The 19,425-nt window shown below is 48.7% G+C and overlaps 1 protein-coding gene across 6 annotated transcripts in view; it reads left to right on the forward strand.

Moving 5' to 3' along the window:
- DIP2A (disco interacting protein 2 homolog A) overlaps positions 1-19,425 on the forward strand; it is a 112,679-nt gene that overhangs the window by 76,770 nt on the left and 16,484 nt on the right. For all 6 annotated transcript variants that reach the window (XM_054468390.2, XM_063659877.1, XM_054468389.2 and 3 more), the window contains 13 exons: positions 430-532; positions 3,051-3,115; positions 3,273-3,366; positions 4,306-4,425; positions 5,786-5,900; positions 7,803-7,942; positions 11,266-11,402; positions 12,019-12,099; positions 13,051-13,178; positions 15,933-16,047; positions 16,654-16,855; positions 17,827-17,936; positions 18,017-18,097. In XM_054468390.2, the coding sequence (XP_054324365.1) occupies positions 430-532; positions 3,051-3,115; positions 3,273-3,366; positions 4,306-4,425; positions 5,786-5,900; positions 7,803-7,942; positions 11,266-11,402; positions 12,019-12,099; positions 13,051-13,178; positions 15,933-16,047; positions 16,654-16,855; positions 17,827-17,936; positions 18,017-18,097 (1,491 nt within the window). The remainder of the gene's footprint in view (positions 1-429; positions 533-3,050; positions 3,116-3,272; positions 3,367-4,305; positions 4,426-5,785; positions 5,901-7,802; positions 7,943-11,265; positions 11,403-12,018; positions 12,100-13,050; positions 13,179-15,932; positions 16,048-16,653; positions 16,856-17,826; positions 17,937-18,016; positions 18,098-19,425) is intronic.

Below are 19,425 nucleotides of genomic sequence, written 5' to 3' on the forward strand. Positions count from 1 at the left end.
ACATATCCCACAGGCTTAAGTCATGCTTTTCATAAGAATGTAAGTTGCTATTCTTTTTTGTTAAATTTCGGCCTAAGAGTTCTTGTTTTATCTCTGCCCTGGAAATACAGAGTGTCATATAGATCCTTGCTCAGATCCTTCCAGGTTTGTCTCTTATCTAATTCTCTCCTAACTGGCTCCCTGGGGATGCAGACAGTTATGAGGGAGCCCATGGCGCACCATTGCCCTCAGGCACCTGCCCAAGAGGAGCCACAACTTCCACTGAAGCATCCCCTCAGCGGCCAGGGTTTGCCATGTACCTGGGCCTAGCAAGATGGTTAGAGGAGAGACACTGACCACTTCTTCTTTTGAAGATTCTGTCAGTCTCCGTTCTGTCTGTTGTCACCTCTAGAAATACCACATCATGTTTTTTTCCTTGAAATCTTTCAGTATAAAACCAGCAAAGAAGGCAGTACGGTGGGGGTCACAGTGTCCCACGCATCCCTGCTGGCACAGTGCCGAGCTCTGACCCAGGCGTGCGGGTACTCAGAAGGTAAGGGCTCTCGGGGGTGGAGCGGTGGCCCCTCCAGCCTCACACAGATACCTGACGTACCTAATCATGTGACTGTCGCTGCACCTGTCAAAACCACCCCTGGGTAATGCCTTTGCCCATTAATCCAGGTCATGCCAGGTAGGGAGATGCACCGTCTTTAGCATGCTTATGGTGTCTCTGTGGTTGTGCTGGCCAAGAGGGCACACGGTGTCTCTTAGCAGAGTCCAGACAACCCCATCAGGGTTGTTTTCAGTAAATGTACATGGATGTTGATTTTATGGAACATGGAACCTATATCCCACTGATTGATTTATACACAGTGCTGGGTTCACAGGCCTGCCCTGGGGGGCTGGCTTACTCTGTGACATACTGAGGGTCAGGGCATTTTTCATTCAAAAAGAGGAAAACACTTTTAGTTTTCTATTACTGTATCTATGACTGTAGTTTTGACCTTAGCTGTCATGCATAGAAATATATAAGTAGAATCTTTATGGTTATAGATGATCTGTTGGTAAAGTATAGTCAGCACCTGATTTTCTTCAAATGTCAGATACTTAGGGAAATATTTTTAAATTAATATTATTTAATTGATAAGTACTGATTATATATATTTATGGGGCACACTGTGACATATAATTTTAAAAACTGTAAAAATGGACTCATAGTAGTTTTCTTACATTGTAATACTGGAATTGAACAAAACTACAGAGTGAAATTGAATGATATGTTTAAATATCTAAAATATAGGTGTTTAGCCCAGGTGCAGTGGTTCATACCAGTAATCCCACCACTTTGGTAGGCTAAAGCAGGAGGAACACTTGAGGTCAAGAGTTTGAGAGCAGCCTGGACAACATAGTGAGATCCTGTCTCTACAAAAAAAGAGCGAAATTTTAAATAAAATTTAAAAAAAGAAAGAAATATAGGTGTTTAAAAGCAAGGGGGTAAGTTGAGGGCACAGCTAAAGCTTTTACTTGAGATTTAGAAAGTGATTTTAGGTATTTTTTAAGGGCTTTATTAAAAAAGTTCGATCTTTCAGATCAAGCCCCATGACTTTCTTTGTCTTCAGCCCAGAGCTAATCTTACATATGTCACCTATAATTTGGGTTCTTTAGCCAGGTGTGGTGGTGTGTGCCTACAGTCCCAGCTACTTGGGAAGCTGAGGTAAGAGGACCGCCTGAGCCCAGGAGTTTTGGGCTGTAGTGGGCTGTGCTAACCAGGTATCTGCACGAAGTTTGGCAGCAACATGGTGACCTTCTAGGAATGGGGAACCACCAGCTTGCTAAGGAGGGGTGAACTGACCCAAGTAGGAAAGGGAGCAGGTCAAAACTCCCATGCCGATGAGTAATGGGATTGTGCCTATAAATATCCACTGCACTGCAGCCTGGCAACATAATAAGACCCCGTCTCTAAATAATAATGATAATAATTTGTGTTCTTTAGCCAACAGAGAAAGGATGTTTATAGTACTGTTATTCATGGTGCAACAGCATTTCCTGGCACACAAATCAAACCTCTCCTGTTCACCTTTGGAGTGCTGTGGCCTTTGGCGAGAAGTCAGGTCTGCCCACAGCCCCAGGCTCTGTCCTTTCTGCCTGTGTGAGGTGGGAGCCAGATCTTAGAGAAGACTTGGCCAGGGGCTCTGAGCAGAGAGCTGTGCTGGGAACCCTCAGGACCCCTATCCACTCCAGCTTCCTAAAATGTGTTAACTGCACACCTCTGGATGAGAAAACGGGCAGAGGAAGAGTGACTTTCTGAAGGGTGATGGGAACCACCAGGTCTTACAGAGGGGAGATGCCGGATCACGGCCTCTGTGTAGAGTTGAGAAGTAAGAATATCCCTGACAGTTTTTCATCCCCACCTCTTGATTCTGAAAAGAATACCCACTCAGAATATCTGATGAAAAGATGTGGAGAGGCCGGGCGCGGTGACTTATGCCTGTAATCCCAGCACTTTGGGAGGCCGAGGTGGGCATATCACTTGAGGTCAGGAGTTTGAGACCAGCCTGGCCAACATGGTGAAATCCCTTCTTTACTAAAAATACAAAAATTAGCCGGGCATGGCAGCGCATGCCTGTAGTCCCAGCTACTCGGGAGGCTCAGACAGGAGAATTGCTTGAACCTGGGAGGCAGAGGTTGCAGTGAGCTGAGATTGCTCCATTGCACTCTAGCCTGGGCAACAGAGCGAGACTCTGTCTCAAAAAAAAAAAAAAAAAGAAGAAAAGACAAGCTGTGGTGACACCTTGTACAGCTTCTTCAGTATGTGATGTTCCTGTGCCTTCTGATTAGTGCTAAGCATGGTTCTCTGTGTTAGTTCCATGACCTTCTACTTTTATGTGTTTCCAGTAATTTGAATAGATAACCAGGATTATTATTAATTGGTACGTGGTATTTGGAAATGCTGTGTCTGTTCCCTGAAACTTACATGTTGATGACATACTCACCTCAGAATTTCTCTAGAAAATGCATAGGGCTTATTGAGAGGGTTGCTCAGTGGTGTAACCTTCTTTGTCCACTTGCAGCTGAAACATTAACAAATGTGCTGGATTTCAAAAGGGATGCTGGTCTGTGGCATGGAGTGTTAACAGTGAGTGTTGTTTGCTGATGACTAATTGTTGGAACAAGGGATTGAGATGAACCCAAGCCTCTGCCTGAAATGTTGTTGGGAGAGTACATCGGTTTTGTTTTGCTTTTTCTGGTGTGGCTTGGGCCCACTCGCCCTAAGCATGTGTGCTCCCCCACAGAGCGTCATGAACAGGATGCATGTGGTCAGCGTCCCCTACGCGCTGATGAAGGCGAACCCACTCTCCTGGATCCAGAAAGTGTGCTTCTATAAAGGTAACGGATACCATGGTCATGGCATTCACCCTTCTTTAGGGAAATCTCTTTGAACTGACCTTTGGTGCTTAAGAAAAAATACAGCTGACATGTGGAACTGCAGATGTAGGCTGAGGAGCTGGGGGACGTCTTTCTTGGTCACACCCCTGCCTAGGAGTATGGGGGCTTTCTCTGCCTCGGGCATGGCCCTCAGGGTTTCATGGGTGATGTGGTAAGTAGGGCCACTTGGTGGGGTCTGGGCCTTACTTCTCTCAACAGTTGAGGTGCCTCCTGGGACCAAGCAGGTGGCCCCAGCATGGCCACACCTGCACAGTCGGCAGTCTGTGTCTCTGCCCTGTGGAGCTCAGTGGCACTTCTACCAGCCACTGAGGCACTGGATCATCTGGGTCACCCATTTTGCCTTGTTCTACCTGCTGGGCTGTGCCCCTCTAGACGTATCTCAGAGCAGTGTGGAGGGGCAGCTCTCTCTGTCTGTCCTACTTTATGGAGGGAAACTGAAGCTTGTGTAGGGGTGGGGGGGATTGCTGGATTCCACATGCTAGCCAGTGCAGGGGCCAGACTGAGGCCCAAGACCATCTGTTTAGCTCCTGGGGTCCTCACACTTCTCAGCCAGCTCCAGGGGTTTGGGGAAGGACAACATGAGACGAAGCGGGCAGATAGGAAAAGAGCAATGTGGAGCTTCTAAGAAAAAATTAATGTTGGAAATGGATCTGAGGTTTTGATGTCTAAATTGTACCTCAGAGTTGATTTTTGTGGAAAAAGCTTTGAGAGTTCGTTAGACTGCATGTGAGAGACAGCTGCAGAGAGCTTGTGACCTAGGAGCTAAGTGTTGTGTCTGTGCATGTACACCTCTGTGTGGGATGAGGTACATGTGTCTGTAGGCGTGTGAGGGTGCCAGCCCTCGTGACGCAGGGATGTCTTGCCATCCTCTCTCTGCAGCTCGGGCCGCACTGGTGAAGTCGCGAGACATGCACTGGTCTCTCCTAGCTCAGCGGGGCCAGAGGGACGTCAGCCTCAGCTCACTGCGCATGCTGATTGTGGCCGATGGCGCCAACCCGTGTGAGTGAGCCTGTGTGCCCGGCGCATACCCCACACAGTGTCCCCTCCTGCAAACCAAAGTAGAATACACTGAGAAGCAAAATGGAGGCATTTTCACTGCCAATGTCATATAGATACACATGTCCCATCATTTCTATGACACGGAACATCTTGGTGATTCACTGGTTTATCCCGTGCATGTTTATTAGGCCACTAAATTTAAAAGCAATTTTAATATGCTTGATGAAAGGTACATGCCTTAATGAGAGTCATCTTTCTTAAGAAATTACCAGATTGTGCTGTGGCCTGGGGCTCCTGTTTCTCTTTAGGCCTCATCCCCAGCCTCCTACCCTTTGTCCTGGTGCCCCCACGTCTCTGGCTTCTGGCTTCACTTCTCCCACCAGGACCCAACCATTCTCCCTCCTGGTTTGCCTGGGTGGCCCCCACGTCCTCCCAGGAGGAGCTCCCTATGGCTGCTGCCTGAGCATGTAGGGCCTCCTGCGTGCAGTGGTCCGAGTGGGCACCGAGGGCCTCCTGCGTGCGGTGGTCTGAATGGGAACTGCTTTGTCAAGGCTGCACATGTGAGCTCTGGGGCCCAGGACTGTCCAGGGTCCGACTCAGTACCTTCTCTGGGGAAGCCTCAGGTGATGCTGGTCACACAGGGGCTCCTGTTGCAGCACATACATGTTGACCAGGTATTAGGGGTTTTCTTGTTTGTTAACCGGAATCATTGTCTATGCACTGGAGACTACCCTGGATCAGAAGCTGATGTTTCATCTTATGCCCTCTCCAGTGTGGCCGACACCCTATCTCTTGGGAGGTCACCCCACCTTTCAGCATCCCCAGAGCCTCTCATTCTCTTGGTCCACACCTGAGCCAGGCAGGGCCTGCTTCTGGGTTCTGCAGCACTGCTCAGGTCTCTGCGTCTCCATCCCATGCCCACCGCCGCTCTGTGGTCCACATGGTGGAGTCAGAGCATGCGCCTCCCGTCCAGTGCCTCTTCCCATGGCACTCCCCCCGTCACTGCACCTGATCCTTGCAGTGCTGTGCGGCTTGTCTACCACCACATGCAGCACCTTCCTATCCCTAGTGATGCCCCTTGGAGCACTAAACCATCCGTGGCTGTCTGATTTCCTTTAAAGACACCATCTTCCTTGAAGAACATGAAGTCTGAGGGTGCCTGTGAAGGGGCCCCTTCCTTCTGCTGACGCAGCCCTGTGGTTCTGATGGCTCAGGCTGTGCTGACTTGAGCATGTGCAGCCACCAGCTGTGGCCTGGTACACCCCCAAGAGCATGTGCTCCTGTGCGTCAGTGGCCAGCCACCCCTTCCCTGCTGGCCCCCCAGTTAGTGCTGGTGTTCCACTCTTGTTGCTCTGTGCAGGGTCGATCTCCTCCTGTGATGCCTTCCTCAACGTCTTCCAGTCCAGAGGTCTGAGGCCGGAGGTCATCTGTCCTTGTGCAAGTTCTCCTGAGGCGCTGACTGTCGCCATCCGCAGGTAACCTCATTCCTTGCTATGTCTCATGAGCACTTAGTTGAATCTTCTGCATACAGCTGAGTTATCCTGGAGCTGTGCCTGTGCCTGTTAGGGTCCAGGCCCATTTGTGCAGTAGCACCTTGGTGCCTGGCCCCCACATTTTGCCAGCTTGGGTGTGCGTGGGGAATTGGGTAGGAACTTCCTGGGCCATACTCTGGATTCTTGCAGAATGCCGGCTTGGGATTTTCCTAAGTGCTTCCCAAATTAGAAAGGCCTTGTCATCTTGTCTGTAGCTGTAGTAAACATTACAACCTAGGAACTGTTTCTTACTCTGAGGCAGGTGTCGGTCAGCCCGTGGAGTCTGTGGGAACCATTGACCTGCCTGGAGAAGCGCCCGGCCTGGTGCTTAGTGCCCGGCCACCCACCTCCCGGGAGGCCTGTGCTGCTCCTGTGGCGGTTTTCCTCATGTCATCTCTCTCAGCCTGGAGGGCATGTTGAGCCTGCAGACTGCCCTGAGTGTCCTCGTGTGTGGGTGCGGGGCTGCTGGTCCTTCCTCTGCTCCTCACTCCCCTCCTGAGGTTTCCTTTCTCCTCATCTCACCTGCCTCACCCCCAGCTCCATCCTGTGGGTAGAACTCAGTGTGCTCACAGCTGAGGTGTCTTAGCCTCAATTGTAATCTTGTATTATAGTCATATATTCATAAATGGCATATGTTTCCATATATGGAAGTAACCCTAAGTTTTTAACAGTAACCCTAACTTGGCTGGGCACGGTGGCTCATGCCTGTAATCCCAGCACTTTGGGAGGCCTAGGCAGGTGGATCACCTTAGGTTAGGAGTTCGAGACCAGCCTGGCTAACATAGTGAAACCCCATCTCTACTGAAAATACAAAAAATTAGCCAGGCGTGGTGGCGGGTGCCTATAGTCCCAGCTACTCGAGAGGCTGAGGCAGGAGAACTGCTTGAACCCGGGAGGTGGAGGTTGCAGTGAGCCAAGATCGCGCCATTGCACTCCAGCCTGGGCAACAAGAGTGAAACTCTGTCTCAAAAAAAAAAAAAAAAAGTAACCCTAACTATTTAATCATTTAACATTAAAAAAAACACTATTGTTGTCTACAAACTATAAATTATTCTTCATTCTTTTGTTCTATGGTGATTTGTTTTGCGCAACTGTGTAATTTTTTTCTTATTGGAGGAAACGCCTTTGTTGCTCAGTGTTCCAGTTACTATTGTTGTATCACAAACAACAACAGTCATTTTATTGTCTCACATGCTTTCTGTGGGCCAGGAGCTTAGGAAGGGCTCTGCCAGGTGGTTCTGGCTTGCAGGAGATGGTGTTTGGACAGGAGCGGTGAGGGGCCGAGACAGCTTTGTGTGTGTACATCTCAGGCCCCCACCTGCTCTCTCAGAGTGAGCCGCTCTGGGCTTCCTTGCAGCGCAGTGGCCTTAACACCGTCATTCTGTTTGCCTGGCATCGCAGGGCTCCAGGCGAGTGTCCCGACAGTCGCGCAGAAGCTGAATTGATGTTTCAGGCGAGTGTCCCGACAGTCGCGCAGAAGCTGAATTGATGTTTCTGGCGAGTGTCCCGACAGTCGCACAGAAGCTGAATTGATGTTTCTGGCGAGTGTCCCGACAGTCGCGCAGAAGCTGAATTGATGTTTCTGGCCTGCGTTGGGAGTCACGTAGCATCACAACCACTGTAGTCACAGGCCTTTTTCCACTGAGTGGAGTGTCGAGGTCACATTGCAGAGGGGCATGTAGTTTGGAGACATTGCAGCATCTTTAGAACATGCGTTTCTCACAAGTCTGTAACATGGAGCAGTGGCTTTGGTGCTTGCAGAATCATGCTGCAGGCAAGGTGGGCCCACCTCCCTGGAATTTTATCCCCCTCGTCAGTTAACCCCATGGTGGTTTTATTTTCTAGGCCACCTGATCTGGGAGGACCACCTCCAAGAAAAGCAGTCCTATCGATGAACGGTCTAAGTTATGGTGTTATCAGAGTGGATACTGAAGAAAAGTTGTCAGTCCTTACTGTTCAGGACGTTGGTCAGGTGATGCCTGGAGGTAAGAGACATAACCAGAGTGGGTCTTTGTCCGTGACTGATTGAGGTAACAAAAAGGGTTTTGTTTTGTTTTGAGACGGAGTCTTGCTTTGTCACCAGGCCGGAGTGCAGTGGTGTGATCTTGGCTCACTGCATCATCCGCCTCCCAGGTTCAAGCGATTCTCCTGCCTCAGCCTCTTATAAATGCTGCAGGCTTTATAGTAGTGCTTTAGAAGCAAGCATCCAAGTAAAAGATTTCTCAAGAATGATTTTCAATGTAAATTGGAATCTTACTTTGTAAAATATTTGCTCAGTTTTTTTCCCTCCCTTTGTGTTAAGTTTAAAGATGAGCTAAAATATAAAGATGTCTATATGGCCTATGCAGCTCACTGACAGTTCTTTGATGTTTGGGAAGATGGTGATAATAGCTCACTGTGTTCCAGGCACAGGCTTCATACTTCATATGTGTTGAAGCATTTAACCCCATGGCAACCATGTGAAGTGGGCAACTCTGAGGAAAATGGTAACGTTTGTGAATAACTTGATAATTAGGTTATCTAAGTAAGTTCTAGCAAGCATGTGTTAGAAGCCTCATGGAAGCTTCCCAGAAATTCCTCGATGTCAGAAAGGCCTATGTGAACTCTTCTGCAGACGTCGGTGCTGTGGGCCTGACTGTCATGTTAGATGTTGGAGGTTTTCCTTGCTGGCCTGAGGCAGAATCTGGCCTGGGAGGCCCTGGTGACATTCGAGAGGGGACACTGTCATGTGGTCTGAGGCTGCCCTCCTTGTAGCCACCCCACAGCTACTTCAGCTTTCCTGCCTCCCTGCGATGGCCCTTCTGGGGTTCATGGGCAGCTGTCAGGGCCCCTTTTGGTGACTTCTAGAGGCAGGGCCCCATCTCTCAGTGCAGTCTCCCCCCTTCCAATGCGGCCCTGACTGCGTTAGGGGTTGCAGGCACTGCGAGAGGCTCAGCGTCCTGGCTCTTGTGCCTGCAACTCTGCCTCTTGCAGGCGGCTGTGCTGACAGGCTGTGGCTGCTCAGGTGCAGACCCTGTCTGTGGGTGGTGCTGGCAGCCCAGCCATCTCTAACCTGGAGCCTGGGGCCAGCTGGTGCCTGATCCCTGTGTGTGCACAGATGCTGGGTCCTCATTGAATAAGACTGAAGTATTTCAGCCTGTGTTTCTAGCTCTACTTTTTACTCATACAAATGGCATCATTTTTTTCCTGTAATTCTACTGAGAAATAGAACAGTCAGTCTTGCACGGTGCTTGAACCTGTCGTAAAATAATTCTACTGAGAAATAGAACAGTCAGTCTTGCACGGTGCTTGAACCTGTCATAAAACATTTTCACAGATAGCAATCATTGGGGTGTCACTTATTTACGTCATGGGGAAAATACAGGTAAGTGTTTAAACTTCCCTGGAAAATCATCATGAGGTCATGATTCTGAATGAATCTTAGGAATATCTGTAGTTGTGCGCATTTTATTTGTAAAATGTGGATTAGGACAGGACATGCTTGCGCAGCGCTCCCCTAGGCGTGCACGCAGCACACCTCCTTCCCCAGGCGTGCACACAGTGCTCCCCCAGGCGTGCACTCAGCGCTCCCCCAGGTGTGTGCACGCAGCGCTCTACCAGATGTGCATGCAGCGCTCCCCCAGGTGTGCACGCAGAGCACCCCCCTCCCCCAGGTGTGTGCATGCAGCGCTCCCCCTCTGCCAGGCGCGAACGCATAGCGCTCCCCCGGGCACTCCCCCAGGCGTGCACGCAGCACTCCCACAGGTGGACCCCTGTTTCCCATGACCCTCCACAGCCCCCGGGCTGTACCCCTTGTTGTGGGACTGAGCCCCATGGTGAATCCTACGGTGATTTGTTTTCAGCAGTTTTTCAGTCTGCCCTGTGTAGGCCTGCAGCATTTGTGTTCACTACGGTATCAAGTGTGTATGTGGTGCTTTGTGGCTTTTCGTGACCTTGCCCCATCTCTGCATGTGCTTGTAAGTGTTGTGTGGCACTGACAGCTGCCTGGATGGCCACCTGGAAGCACAGACAAGCACCACCTTCCACATCAGCCAAGCATGGCTGCATTCTCTCTGCAAAGTCTTTTATCTGATTTGTGGCAAAAGGAAGCAAATATCTGGTTGTCTCTGTCTTTCTTTTTACTGTCTTTGGAGATGAGAATGTATTAGAAAAAAACTCAAGAAGAGGCACAGAAGCACAGTTCCTAGCTGACCCAATGGGTTAATTGATTGCTAAGTAACCAAGTTTCGTTTAATGGACCACCGCTCATTCATTTGTGCATCTCATGCTTTTGTGTGAGGCTGTTTCTGCAGGCCTTTCTGTGGCAGAGCTGATGACTAGGCAGACGAGATCCCATGTGGGAGGGGAAGGCAGCAGGTCGCCGAGAGTTGGGTAGGATGCACTTAAGTAAAAACAGAACTGGGTGATGGGGTTGGGGGAGGAGTCACGCTGAGGCCTGAGACATCGCGCTCCATGAAAAGGCGCATGTGTGCAAATTGGCCCCCAAATGCGGAAAGGCCGAGAAACTGAAGAAGGAGGCAGACAGATGGTTTGTCAGTAAAGGGTGGTTCATTGGGGGAACTTACAGATAGAATCCTGGTCTTGAGTGGCTGCAAGGCAGGTAGATCTCTGCACCGCAACCCTCCAGACCCAGGGCCTTTGTCTTGGGGAAGAGCATCTGCGCTCTGGAAAGAATGTGCACATGGCTGAGGGAGTGCCCTGGACCTCATAGCCTGTAGTGTGTGCAGCAGCATCAAGGTTGTTTTGGAGGTTAGGCAGAACTTAAAATGAATAGGTATTTCTCCATGAAGATATCTTAGAGGCACTCCTAGACTTAAGATTAGTCTGGAGTCACGTGGCAGATTAGCATTTAAAATAAGGTTACTAGAAAGGGGGCAGGCATGGGCAGAGTTCTGTCAGCCTCTGGAGCAGGAGCTGGTGTCCTGGGCTCGTGTGTGATGGTGATGGTCTGGAGCCAGGGCCAGCAGCACCCTATGTGGACCCGAGAGGGCAGTATGACAAGAGGAGGCACAGGGTTTATTTATTGTAGTACAGGAAATATTTTGTCAGCCAGGGCTTATTACATGAAGGATGTGTTGTACTTTCTGGTCACCTTACATTGATTATAAAAAATATTACATATAAAATATAAAGACTTATAGCTAGGTAGCATGTGTATCCATCTGTGTCATAAAACTCCTTATAAGAAGATGCTGTGTATATAACATCCTGTTTCCATAACTGCACATACAGCAGCAAGGAGATCTTTGTGAATGATCCATTTAAACACGTTCTTTATTATTTTGAGTTTTTTTTTTTCTCATTTTAGCTAATGTATGTGTTGTGAAGTTAGAAGGTACCCCTTATCTTTGTAAAACTGATGAAGTGGGAGAAATATGCGTCAGTTCCAGTGCAACTGGCACAGCGTACTATGGATTGCTTGGAATCACGAAGAATGTGTTTGAGGTTTGTCCCTTTTCCTGACTTTCATGTTGAAGTTAAGTTGCATGAGCACTCATGGGGCCCCAGGTGTGCTGGGTGCTGGGGGATTGCAGAGGCTGCGGGGATGGTCTCCTTCCACACAGGCCCTGCTGGGGCTGTTGGCACATGGCCTGCACACCCCTGTGTGTCCTCCCAGAGTGAGGGCAAGGCCAGTACCAGGACCAGGCATGCTGTGGAGAGCTGGGATTCAGCGTGCTTCCCACAGTCCTGCATGGGAGAAGGGTGTGTGGGTGCGACCTGGTAGCCAATAGGAAGGCACTCACCGTGGCCCCAGGGAAACCAGCCCTCTGCTATTTTGCATTGTTGTGATGTGAGTTGTTCAGGACAAGTCTAGTGAGGCCAGGGGAGGCCAGGCACCCAGAGCAGAGATAAAAGGGATGCTTGTGTCCTGCCTCAGGAGGCCTGCCCAGGAGATGGAGCAGCCAGGCCACAGAAACTGGGCCTATGCAGGGCCAGCCTCCTTTTTCCCCCTGGCCAGCAGGCGTACACATGGTGCTGAGTCTCCTGCCGCCTGCTGGGTCTTTTTGGCCAGTTGGTTGGTTGTCCACAGCCTGATCGTGCCCCTCTCCACTTTGTGCAGGCAGTTCCGGTCACCACAGGAGGAGCACCCATCTTTGACAGGCCATTCACCAGGACGGGCTTGCTGGGCTTCATCGGGCCTGTGAGTATGTCCTCCTGTACCAGGACTGGCAGTCAGAGAAGGTAGGGGGCGTGGCTAAGGGACATCTCGTTGCAGTCCCACCCTTGTCCTGGCCATTCCTGACCTCCCTTGTGGCCTTGGTCGGTCACACTGACCTCCCTGCCCATCACCTACCTGTGTGCAGGGCCATCCACACCTCTGAGACTGGTGCACAGTCCTGCACACAGGCCCGAGTCGGGGGTCCCCGGGGTGGATGAGGATGTTTTGCTTTTTATATGGAGTGGCAGGTTCGTGAGTATTCATTATATCATTCTTTACCATTTTGGATGTCTAAACTATTCAAAAATAAATACTTCTATTTGTACATCTTGGCCCAGTGTTTCTCTCAACTGGGCAATTTTGCCCCTTCCCTCCCAGGGGACTTCTGGCAACTTGTGAAGACATTTTTGCTTGTCACAACTCAAGGGAGGGGAGTGCTCCTGGCATCTAGTGAGTACCTAGAGGCCAGAGATGCTGCTCAGTGTCCAACATTAGCACAGGACAGCACCTGCGACGGTATTGTCAGCCCAGAAGGTCACTGGTGCCAGGTTTGGGACTCCTGCCCTTAGCTCAGCAGTTTTCAGTCCTTCCCAAACTCCACCCACAACTTGTTTCCCACTTATGAGCCTTTCCCTTCCTGACACTGCCCCAGCAGCCCCCATTCCTTCCACACAGCCTGCCCCTTTCCCATGCTGACCCCCTTCCTGATGCTGCCCCAGCAGCCCCCATTCCTTCCACACAGCCTGCCCCTGTTCCAAGCCTAGCTTGTCACAGGGTCTGCATTGCAGATTGGGTCTGTGAGGCATTGACCCGTTTGCAAGGCGCTAGAGGCTCCTGTGCTGTTGGCCCCTTCTTGAGGGGCCTGACCATGGTCCTGGCGCATCCAGCTTCTGCCCGTGTGGGTGGAGTCTTGACCCACACCCTTTCCCTCAGGACAACCTGGTCTTCATCGTGGGCAAACTGGACGGGCTGATGGTCACTGGAGTCCGCAGACACAATGCAGATGACGTTGTGGCCACCGCACTGGCCGTGGAGCCCATGAAGTTTGTCTACAGAGGCAGGTGATGCGCTGCGGACCCCTGTGCCGGGAGTAGATTCCTTCCATTTACAGCTCGGGAAGTCTTTCTGCAGTAGATGGAAAGCCCAGCAAATTTGAATTCACAAAGCCTAAAAATTGTTGTACATCAGAAAACTCCTAAAGTAAAAGGAAAATATCTGCAGCAATGATACCAGAGTTAATATCCTTACTGTCCAAAGAGTTCCTTGGATTCCTTAAGAAAATAAGGTTTTGATGTAAAATTTGGGGCAAAGGCTCAAGGGGACAAATCAGAGAGGGAAGAATTGAGTAAAGCAAAGGAGAAATGGGTCTAAGTTCCTAATAACCTTGGAATGTGAATTAAAACAGAAAAGTGCCATTTTCTCTGCGAGACACATGACACCCTCCATTGCCTCTGGAATAAAAATCAACTCAACTTTTCTACATGTGTAAAGCAAGGACCTTAGAGAGTCTCTTGAGCAAATAATAGACCTCTAGGCCTATGCCCCTGGGCACAGGGGTCAGGAGGAGAATTTTGCTCCTTCTACTCCCAAGCTCCTTGTCTGGGAGGAAGCTCTTCCCCTAACTGGTCCACTCGACCAGCCTCCTTTTTAAATGTTATTTTTCTCAAGGGGGTGCCCTTTTTTTTTTTTTTTTTTTTAAAAAAAAAAAAAGATAGGGTCTCACTCTGTTGCCCATCCAGGCTGGAGTGCAGTAGTGTGATCATAACTCACTGGAGCCTCAACCTCCCGGGCTTCAAGCAGTCCTCTTACCGCAGCCTCCTGAGTAGCTGGGACCACAGGCATGCACCCCATGCCTGGCTAATTTTTTAGTTTTTTTGTAGAGATAGAGTCTCACTATGTTGCTCAAGCTGCTCTCAAACTCCTGGGCTCAAGCAATCCTCCCTCCTTGGCCTCCAAACTGCTGGGATTACAGGTGTCAGCCAATGTGCCTGGCCAAGGATGTGCCTTTTGTTACTCAAACTAAGGTACTTGGGAGCCAGGTCAGACCCTGCCTTTGAGTAACCCTTAAAGCAATCATGAGGGGATTCTGCAAAGTGGTGTGTCATCATGGTTAGTCTTGAGGAAAAAGCCCAGAGAATGGACAACAGAGAAGGTGGGAGATTGCTCAGGGGGCTGGGAAGGGCAGACTATGCTCATGCATGTGTGCATGCGTGTGTGTGTGTGTGTGTGTGTGCACGCACGCGTGCCTGCGTGCAGGAGGAAGGTGGCACAGCCAGGGTCATGACCTGCCCCTCACAGCAGAAATGGGGGACACGTTGGGCAGGTGTCCTTAGGGATAACATCAGGGTAGCCCAAACCCTGCTTTGAGGTGGAGCAGGGAGACCACTCCCTCGCAGGGCCACCTGTACCTGATGGTGACTGCATCTGCAGGCAGGATAGCCTCCCTGTCCCCACTAGGGAAGAGCTGAGGAATACAGGAGCTTGGAAATGGAACCACAACCAGTTGAGAGTATATGTGCCATTGGAAGAAGAGCAATAGAAGATTTGCAACATGAACTAAGATCAAGAAATGCTAACAAAGTAATTGTTCAAAGAACACAGTAGATGGCGTACATAAAATGGATACAGCTAGAGAACAAGTAGAGAAGGTGGAAAGTCAGATTAGGGAACTACTCTGGAAGTAAAATAGGAACTTTAAAGGAACTATTAAGAGAGATGGGAGAGAATAAGGGCTGGTGTCCAGATAGCAAACTCAAGGAGAAGGGATATGTGGAGTGGAGCAGGGATTGTCTGAGGAAGCAGGTGGTTGGGGTTCTCTGGACTGGGAAATGGTCCACAGAGGGCCCCATGGCATGTTGAGCTTATCTGTATTCTCACCATGGACCACACAAAAGCCAAGCAAAACACATCAGACTTCCCCACAGTAGAACTGGCACAAGATAACAGTGCACCCAATTTATCCAAATTGTCACTTTATTGTGCAGTTGTAATAAAAAATATTTTTAAGCATGTAAATTTCAGAAGTTTTGACACACAGAGATCCGTACTGAAAACAGTTTTGGTCAAGATACTAAGAGAAATAAATTCAGCAAGTGCTATAAGATGTATGAGAGTAAGGACAACTCAGTAGTAGGTGAGGTCTGTTGTGTAAATGTGTGTGTGTGTGTGTACACAACACAAGTCAAAGGAAAGGACAAGAGACGGTATATTCATCATGTCCCAGAGTCAGAATGGTAGACACCCTAACATGATGGGTTTGGTGGGGAGACCATCTTCTTACTTTATAAAGGAAAAGACAGAGATTCAACTCAAAGTCTAAAAGAAGGAAAAGGCAACACAGAAAAAAGGAGGACATGTTGAAATTTTTAAGATAGTAAAAACACGTCTAAATATACTAATCACTATAAATGTGAATAGATTAGTAAAATAGAGATGTGATCTGTTGGATTAAAAAAATACAATAAATAGAATTTTTAGACAAAGATTTGTGCACAAGGAAATTTACATCAGATTAAGGAATTTTTTCTTGTAAAAACGTGTCTTTGGAGCTGTTTTGCTTTGTCCTGAAGTCCTCTCTGTTTTTTGTGACTTGAGACACATTTCAACTATCCTCTAGGAGATTAGAATGATGAGTTGCTTTTTGAATTTGCAGCAGGTAGCCCCATTTGATAGACTGCATTTTAAATACTAGGACAGCCTGATAGACTGCATTTTAAATACTAGGACAGCCTGCCCCTTCCATTGTGAGGGTGAGAATGCATCTGTGTCTTGTTTGGCCCCTTGCCGTGTAGCCATTCCCATGTCTCATCCCTCAGGATCGCTGTGTTCTCTGTGGCCGTGCTGCACGATGACCGGATTGTCCTGGTGGCTGAGCAGCGGCCGGATGCCTCGGAGGAGGACAGCTTCCAGTGGATGAGCCGGGTGCTGCAGGTGGGCGCCCTGGCACGGCACCCCACTCCACTCCGAGTGCCAGATGGCTGGCTTGTCCCGCCCTGTCCTCCCTGCCTCCAGCTTGTTTATCTGTATTTTTCACTGCAAATTGACAAATTCCAGCTGAATGTATTTACGGGATACGAAGTGATGTTATAATTTATGAATACAATATAGAATAATTATCCATCACCTCAATATTTATTTTTTTCTGATGAGAACATTTGAAATGCACTCTCATAGTGATTTTGAAATGTACATTATTATATTCACCAGTCTGTGCAATATATCTCAAAGAAAAAACTTTCCTCCTCCTGTCTAATTGAGGCTTTGTGCCCTTTCACCATCATCTCCTCAGCCTCTGGTCACAGATTTATGGACATGTGTACACAAATACAGTGTGTGCGTTTCCCCTTTCTGAGTTAAATGGTAGAAAACTGCACACACTCCTCTTCGTCTTGTTTCCTCATTTAACAAAGTGTCCAGAGGGCATTCCATTTCCTGGCCTGGGGAACAGGTCCACAGAGGGGATGTTCCTGTCCCGCACCCAGGATCTCCCCAGCCTCAAGATGGGGGCCTGTGCCAAACAGGGTCCTTCCCTTTCAGGCCATCGACAGCATCCACCAGGTGGGCGTGTACTGTCTGGCCCTGGTTCCCGCCAACACCTTGCCCAAGGCTCCTCTTGGAGGGATTCACATTTCTGAAACCAAACAGCGCTTTCTGGAAGGGACACTGCACCCGTGTAATGTGCTGATGTGCCCTCATACCTGTGTTACCAACCTCCCCAAACCTCGTCAGAAACAACCAGGTTAGTTGAACCTAACAACAGGATGCTCTCTAGTCTAACAGTGATAACAGCTGTGCTTGTGGTTAGGGTGTGGCCTTGCCAAACCTCCAGTGCCAAGTGCCCCCGTCTTTGGGGCTGGGGTCAAGAGCCAGAGTGAGTGTGCATCCCAGAATGGTGCCACCTCCTGCCTTCCTAGAACCAGCCACGCATGGGGGAACTTAACGACATCACCTGCATGGTGGTTTCCACCTGCCTGTTAGGGACCAATTTTAACGATAAACTCAAGGATGGCATCTTAGCTTTGCATGGCTAGGAGATGGCTCCCTAGGGCTAGAAATGATGCCCAGGATCATACTGGAGCTTAAAGTCAAAAGTGCCTCTGTGGCCACACTGTGCTATGGGGCATAAGCCACACCTGTCCCCAGGAGCCAGCTGCCTGCCTCGGCCCTGGGACCCGCCACAGACACTGGGTTGATGGGACCTTGGAAATCTCTCAGCAAATGGTCAACTTTCCTTCCCTCATTTTATACATTTAAAAGCTAATTTTAGAGACTGGTTTAACTTTAATGCAATTTTTCATTTATTTGGTCCTGTTGACTTTTAGTACATGCCAAAGTTTTTTTTTTGTTGTTAATTATTGAACACATATCACTAAATACATTTCATCAGGAAGATTTAATTTCCTGATTTATATATAAAGTACAGTAAAACAAAATATGTTAAGAATTTTGCTGTGACTGAGGCCAAATCATATCCTCTGAGATACGTCATGTAGTAAACTTCTCGATATGGCGTGGTTTATGTTTAAGAGAGAAATTCTCTTTGTCACTTAGCATAAACCTTGTAGCTAGCTTTCTGAATATTTGTATCTCAGTAGAAGAGTTAAATGCCTCATTCAAGTATGTTTTCAAAATAAAAATTGTAAATAAAGTCACATGATGATTATATATGAGAAGTCACCAGCTTCTCATTCAGAGTTCCCCCATTTCTAGAGGTTGGACCAGCCTCAATGATCGTGGGGAACCTGGTTGCTGGGAAGAGAATCGCTCAGGCTTCCGGGAGAGAGCTCGCCCACCTGGAGGACAGCGACCAGGCACGGAAGGTGACAGGCCAGTTCCGGGGACGGGTGGACGGGTGTGCATGCCCCAGAGGCGCCAGTGACCAAGTCACCCTCTCGTGCAGTTCCTGTTCCTGGCTGATGTGCTGCAGTGGCGTGCCCACACCACTCCTGACCACCCGCTGTTCTTGCTGCTGAACGCCAAGGTGAGGCAGCGTCGCGCCCACAGGGCTTGGAAACACCTGTGGGCCGGTGGAGCCCTTTGCTTGTCTAGTTCGTGATGCCAGTGTCCTGGTTATTTTCATGTTTAGAGAATAATGTGCCTGTGGACTCAGCCCCCTTGTCTGGTGCAGCTCTCTCTGCCTGCCCTTTCCTTTCTTGTTTTCCACACATTTCACACAATAGTATTTCTATTGATTTTGTGTTTAGCAGGAAAATTTTCATCAGTTCAAGTTTTTAAAATTAAAAACAGTATACATGTAAATATTCCTAAGTTTGTGAGCTAAAAGGAAATGTTTATTTTGTAAAAAATTAGCCATTTAGAATTTCTACATTTGGTTACAGCTTTTAAATGACAAATGTTGCTTCCTGCCCTGCTCCTGCTGCTGATTTGGAAATTCTCATGTGTTTCAAGTTCGTGTTGTGTGCATGCCACTATGCTAGGAACATTCAGGATGTCAAGAAGGAGAAGCTGTAATCTTCATATTCAGGTTGTGGGCAGGAATGCAAAATGCGGAAACACAGAAAGTTAAATAATTTAAAACCCTGCAAGGCTCCCTGTCCATGCACCATACAAGCTGTAAGAACTCTTAAGCTTTGGTGTCGTAAAGAGTAGGTCACTGCGGCTTAGAATATGCTCTTCTAGCTTTTGGTGCTGCTCATTCGAATTAAAAAAATACTTAATGATGCCTACAATGTGCACAGTGCACAGTAATAAGATTAAAAGGACCCCTACTCTCAGGAGGTTTAAAATCAGTCTTTCCTGCTAGAAGACAAATTCCGTAGGAGAGAGACTTTGTTTTTCTGGTGTATTGGAAGCATCTAGAACCATGCCCAGTAAACATTTATATTATGATTGATTGAGTTCTAAAGCCTACAAACCAGCCAATGATTTATCATTGACCAAGGTAAAATCAGCTTATGGTGAGAACCTCAATATCAATACAGTGGAGGGATGTGACCTGGAGTGCTGGGGAGGGGGCTTTGAATGGAACTGGGTAGCAGGGGCTATGAAGAATGATGCCCAGTGGCTCAAGGCAGGAAAGGAGGCCAGTGTGGTGGGGGCCAGGTGGTCCCAGGTAGGGGATGCAGATAAGGCTGGGGATCGCTGGGTTTTCCCTAAAGATGCAGTGGGATCTTGGACCTTGCGGGCTTTGAGTCCCAGTCCAGATCTCAGTTTCTGTCCTGATGGGGCCCTGACTCATATGGACTGGCAAAGCTTCCAGGATTTGGAATCTCAGGATCTGCCCAGCCCTTGTGCCTGGACACAGCACATAAGTGCGTCCACTGGTCTCTCTCTTCCACTGCCCTCTGT

Source organism: Pongo pygmaeus, chromosome 22, assembly GCF_028885625.2.
Source record: "Pongo pygmaeus isolate AG05252 chromosome 22, NHGRI_mPonPyg2-v2.0_pri, whole genome shotgun sequence".
NCBI lineage: Eukaryota > Metazoa > Chordata > Mammalia > Primates > Hominidae > Pongo > Pongo pygmaeus.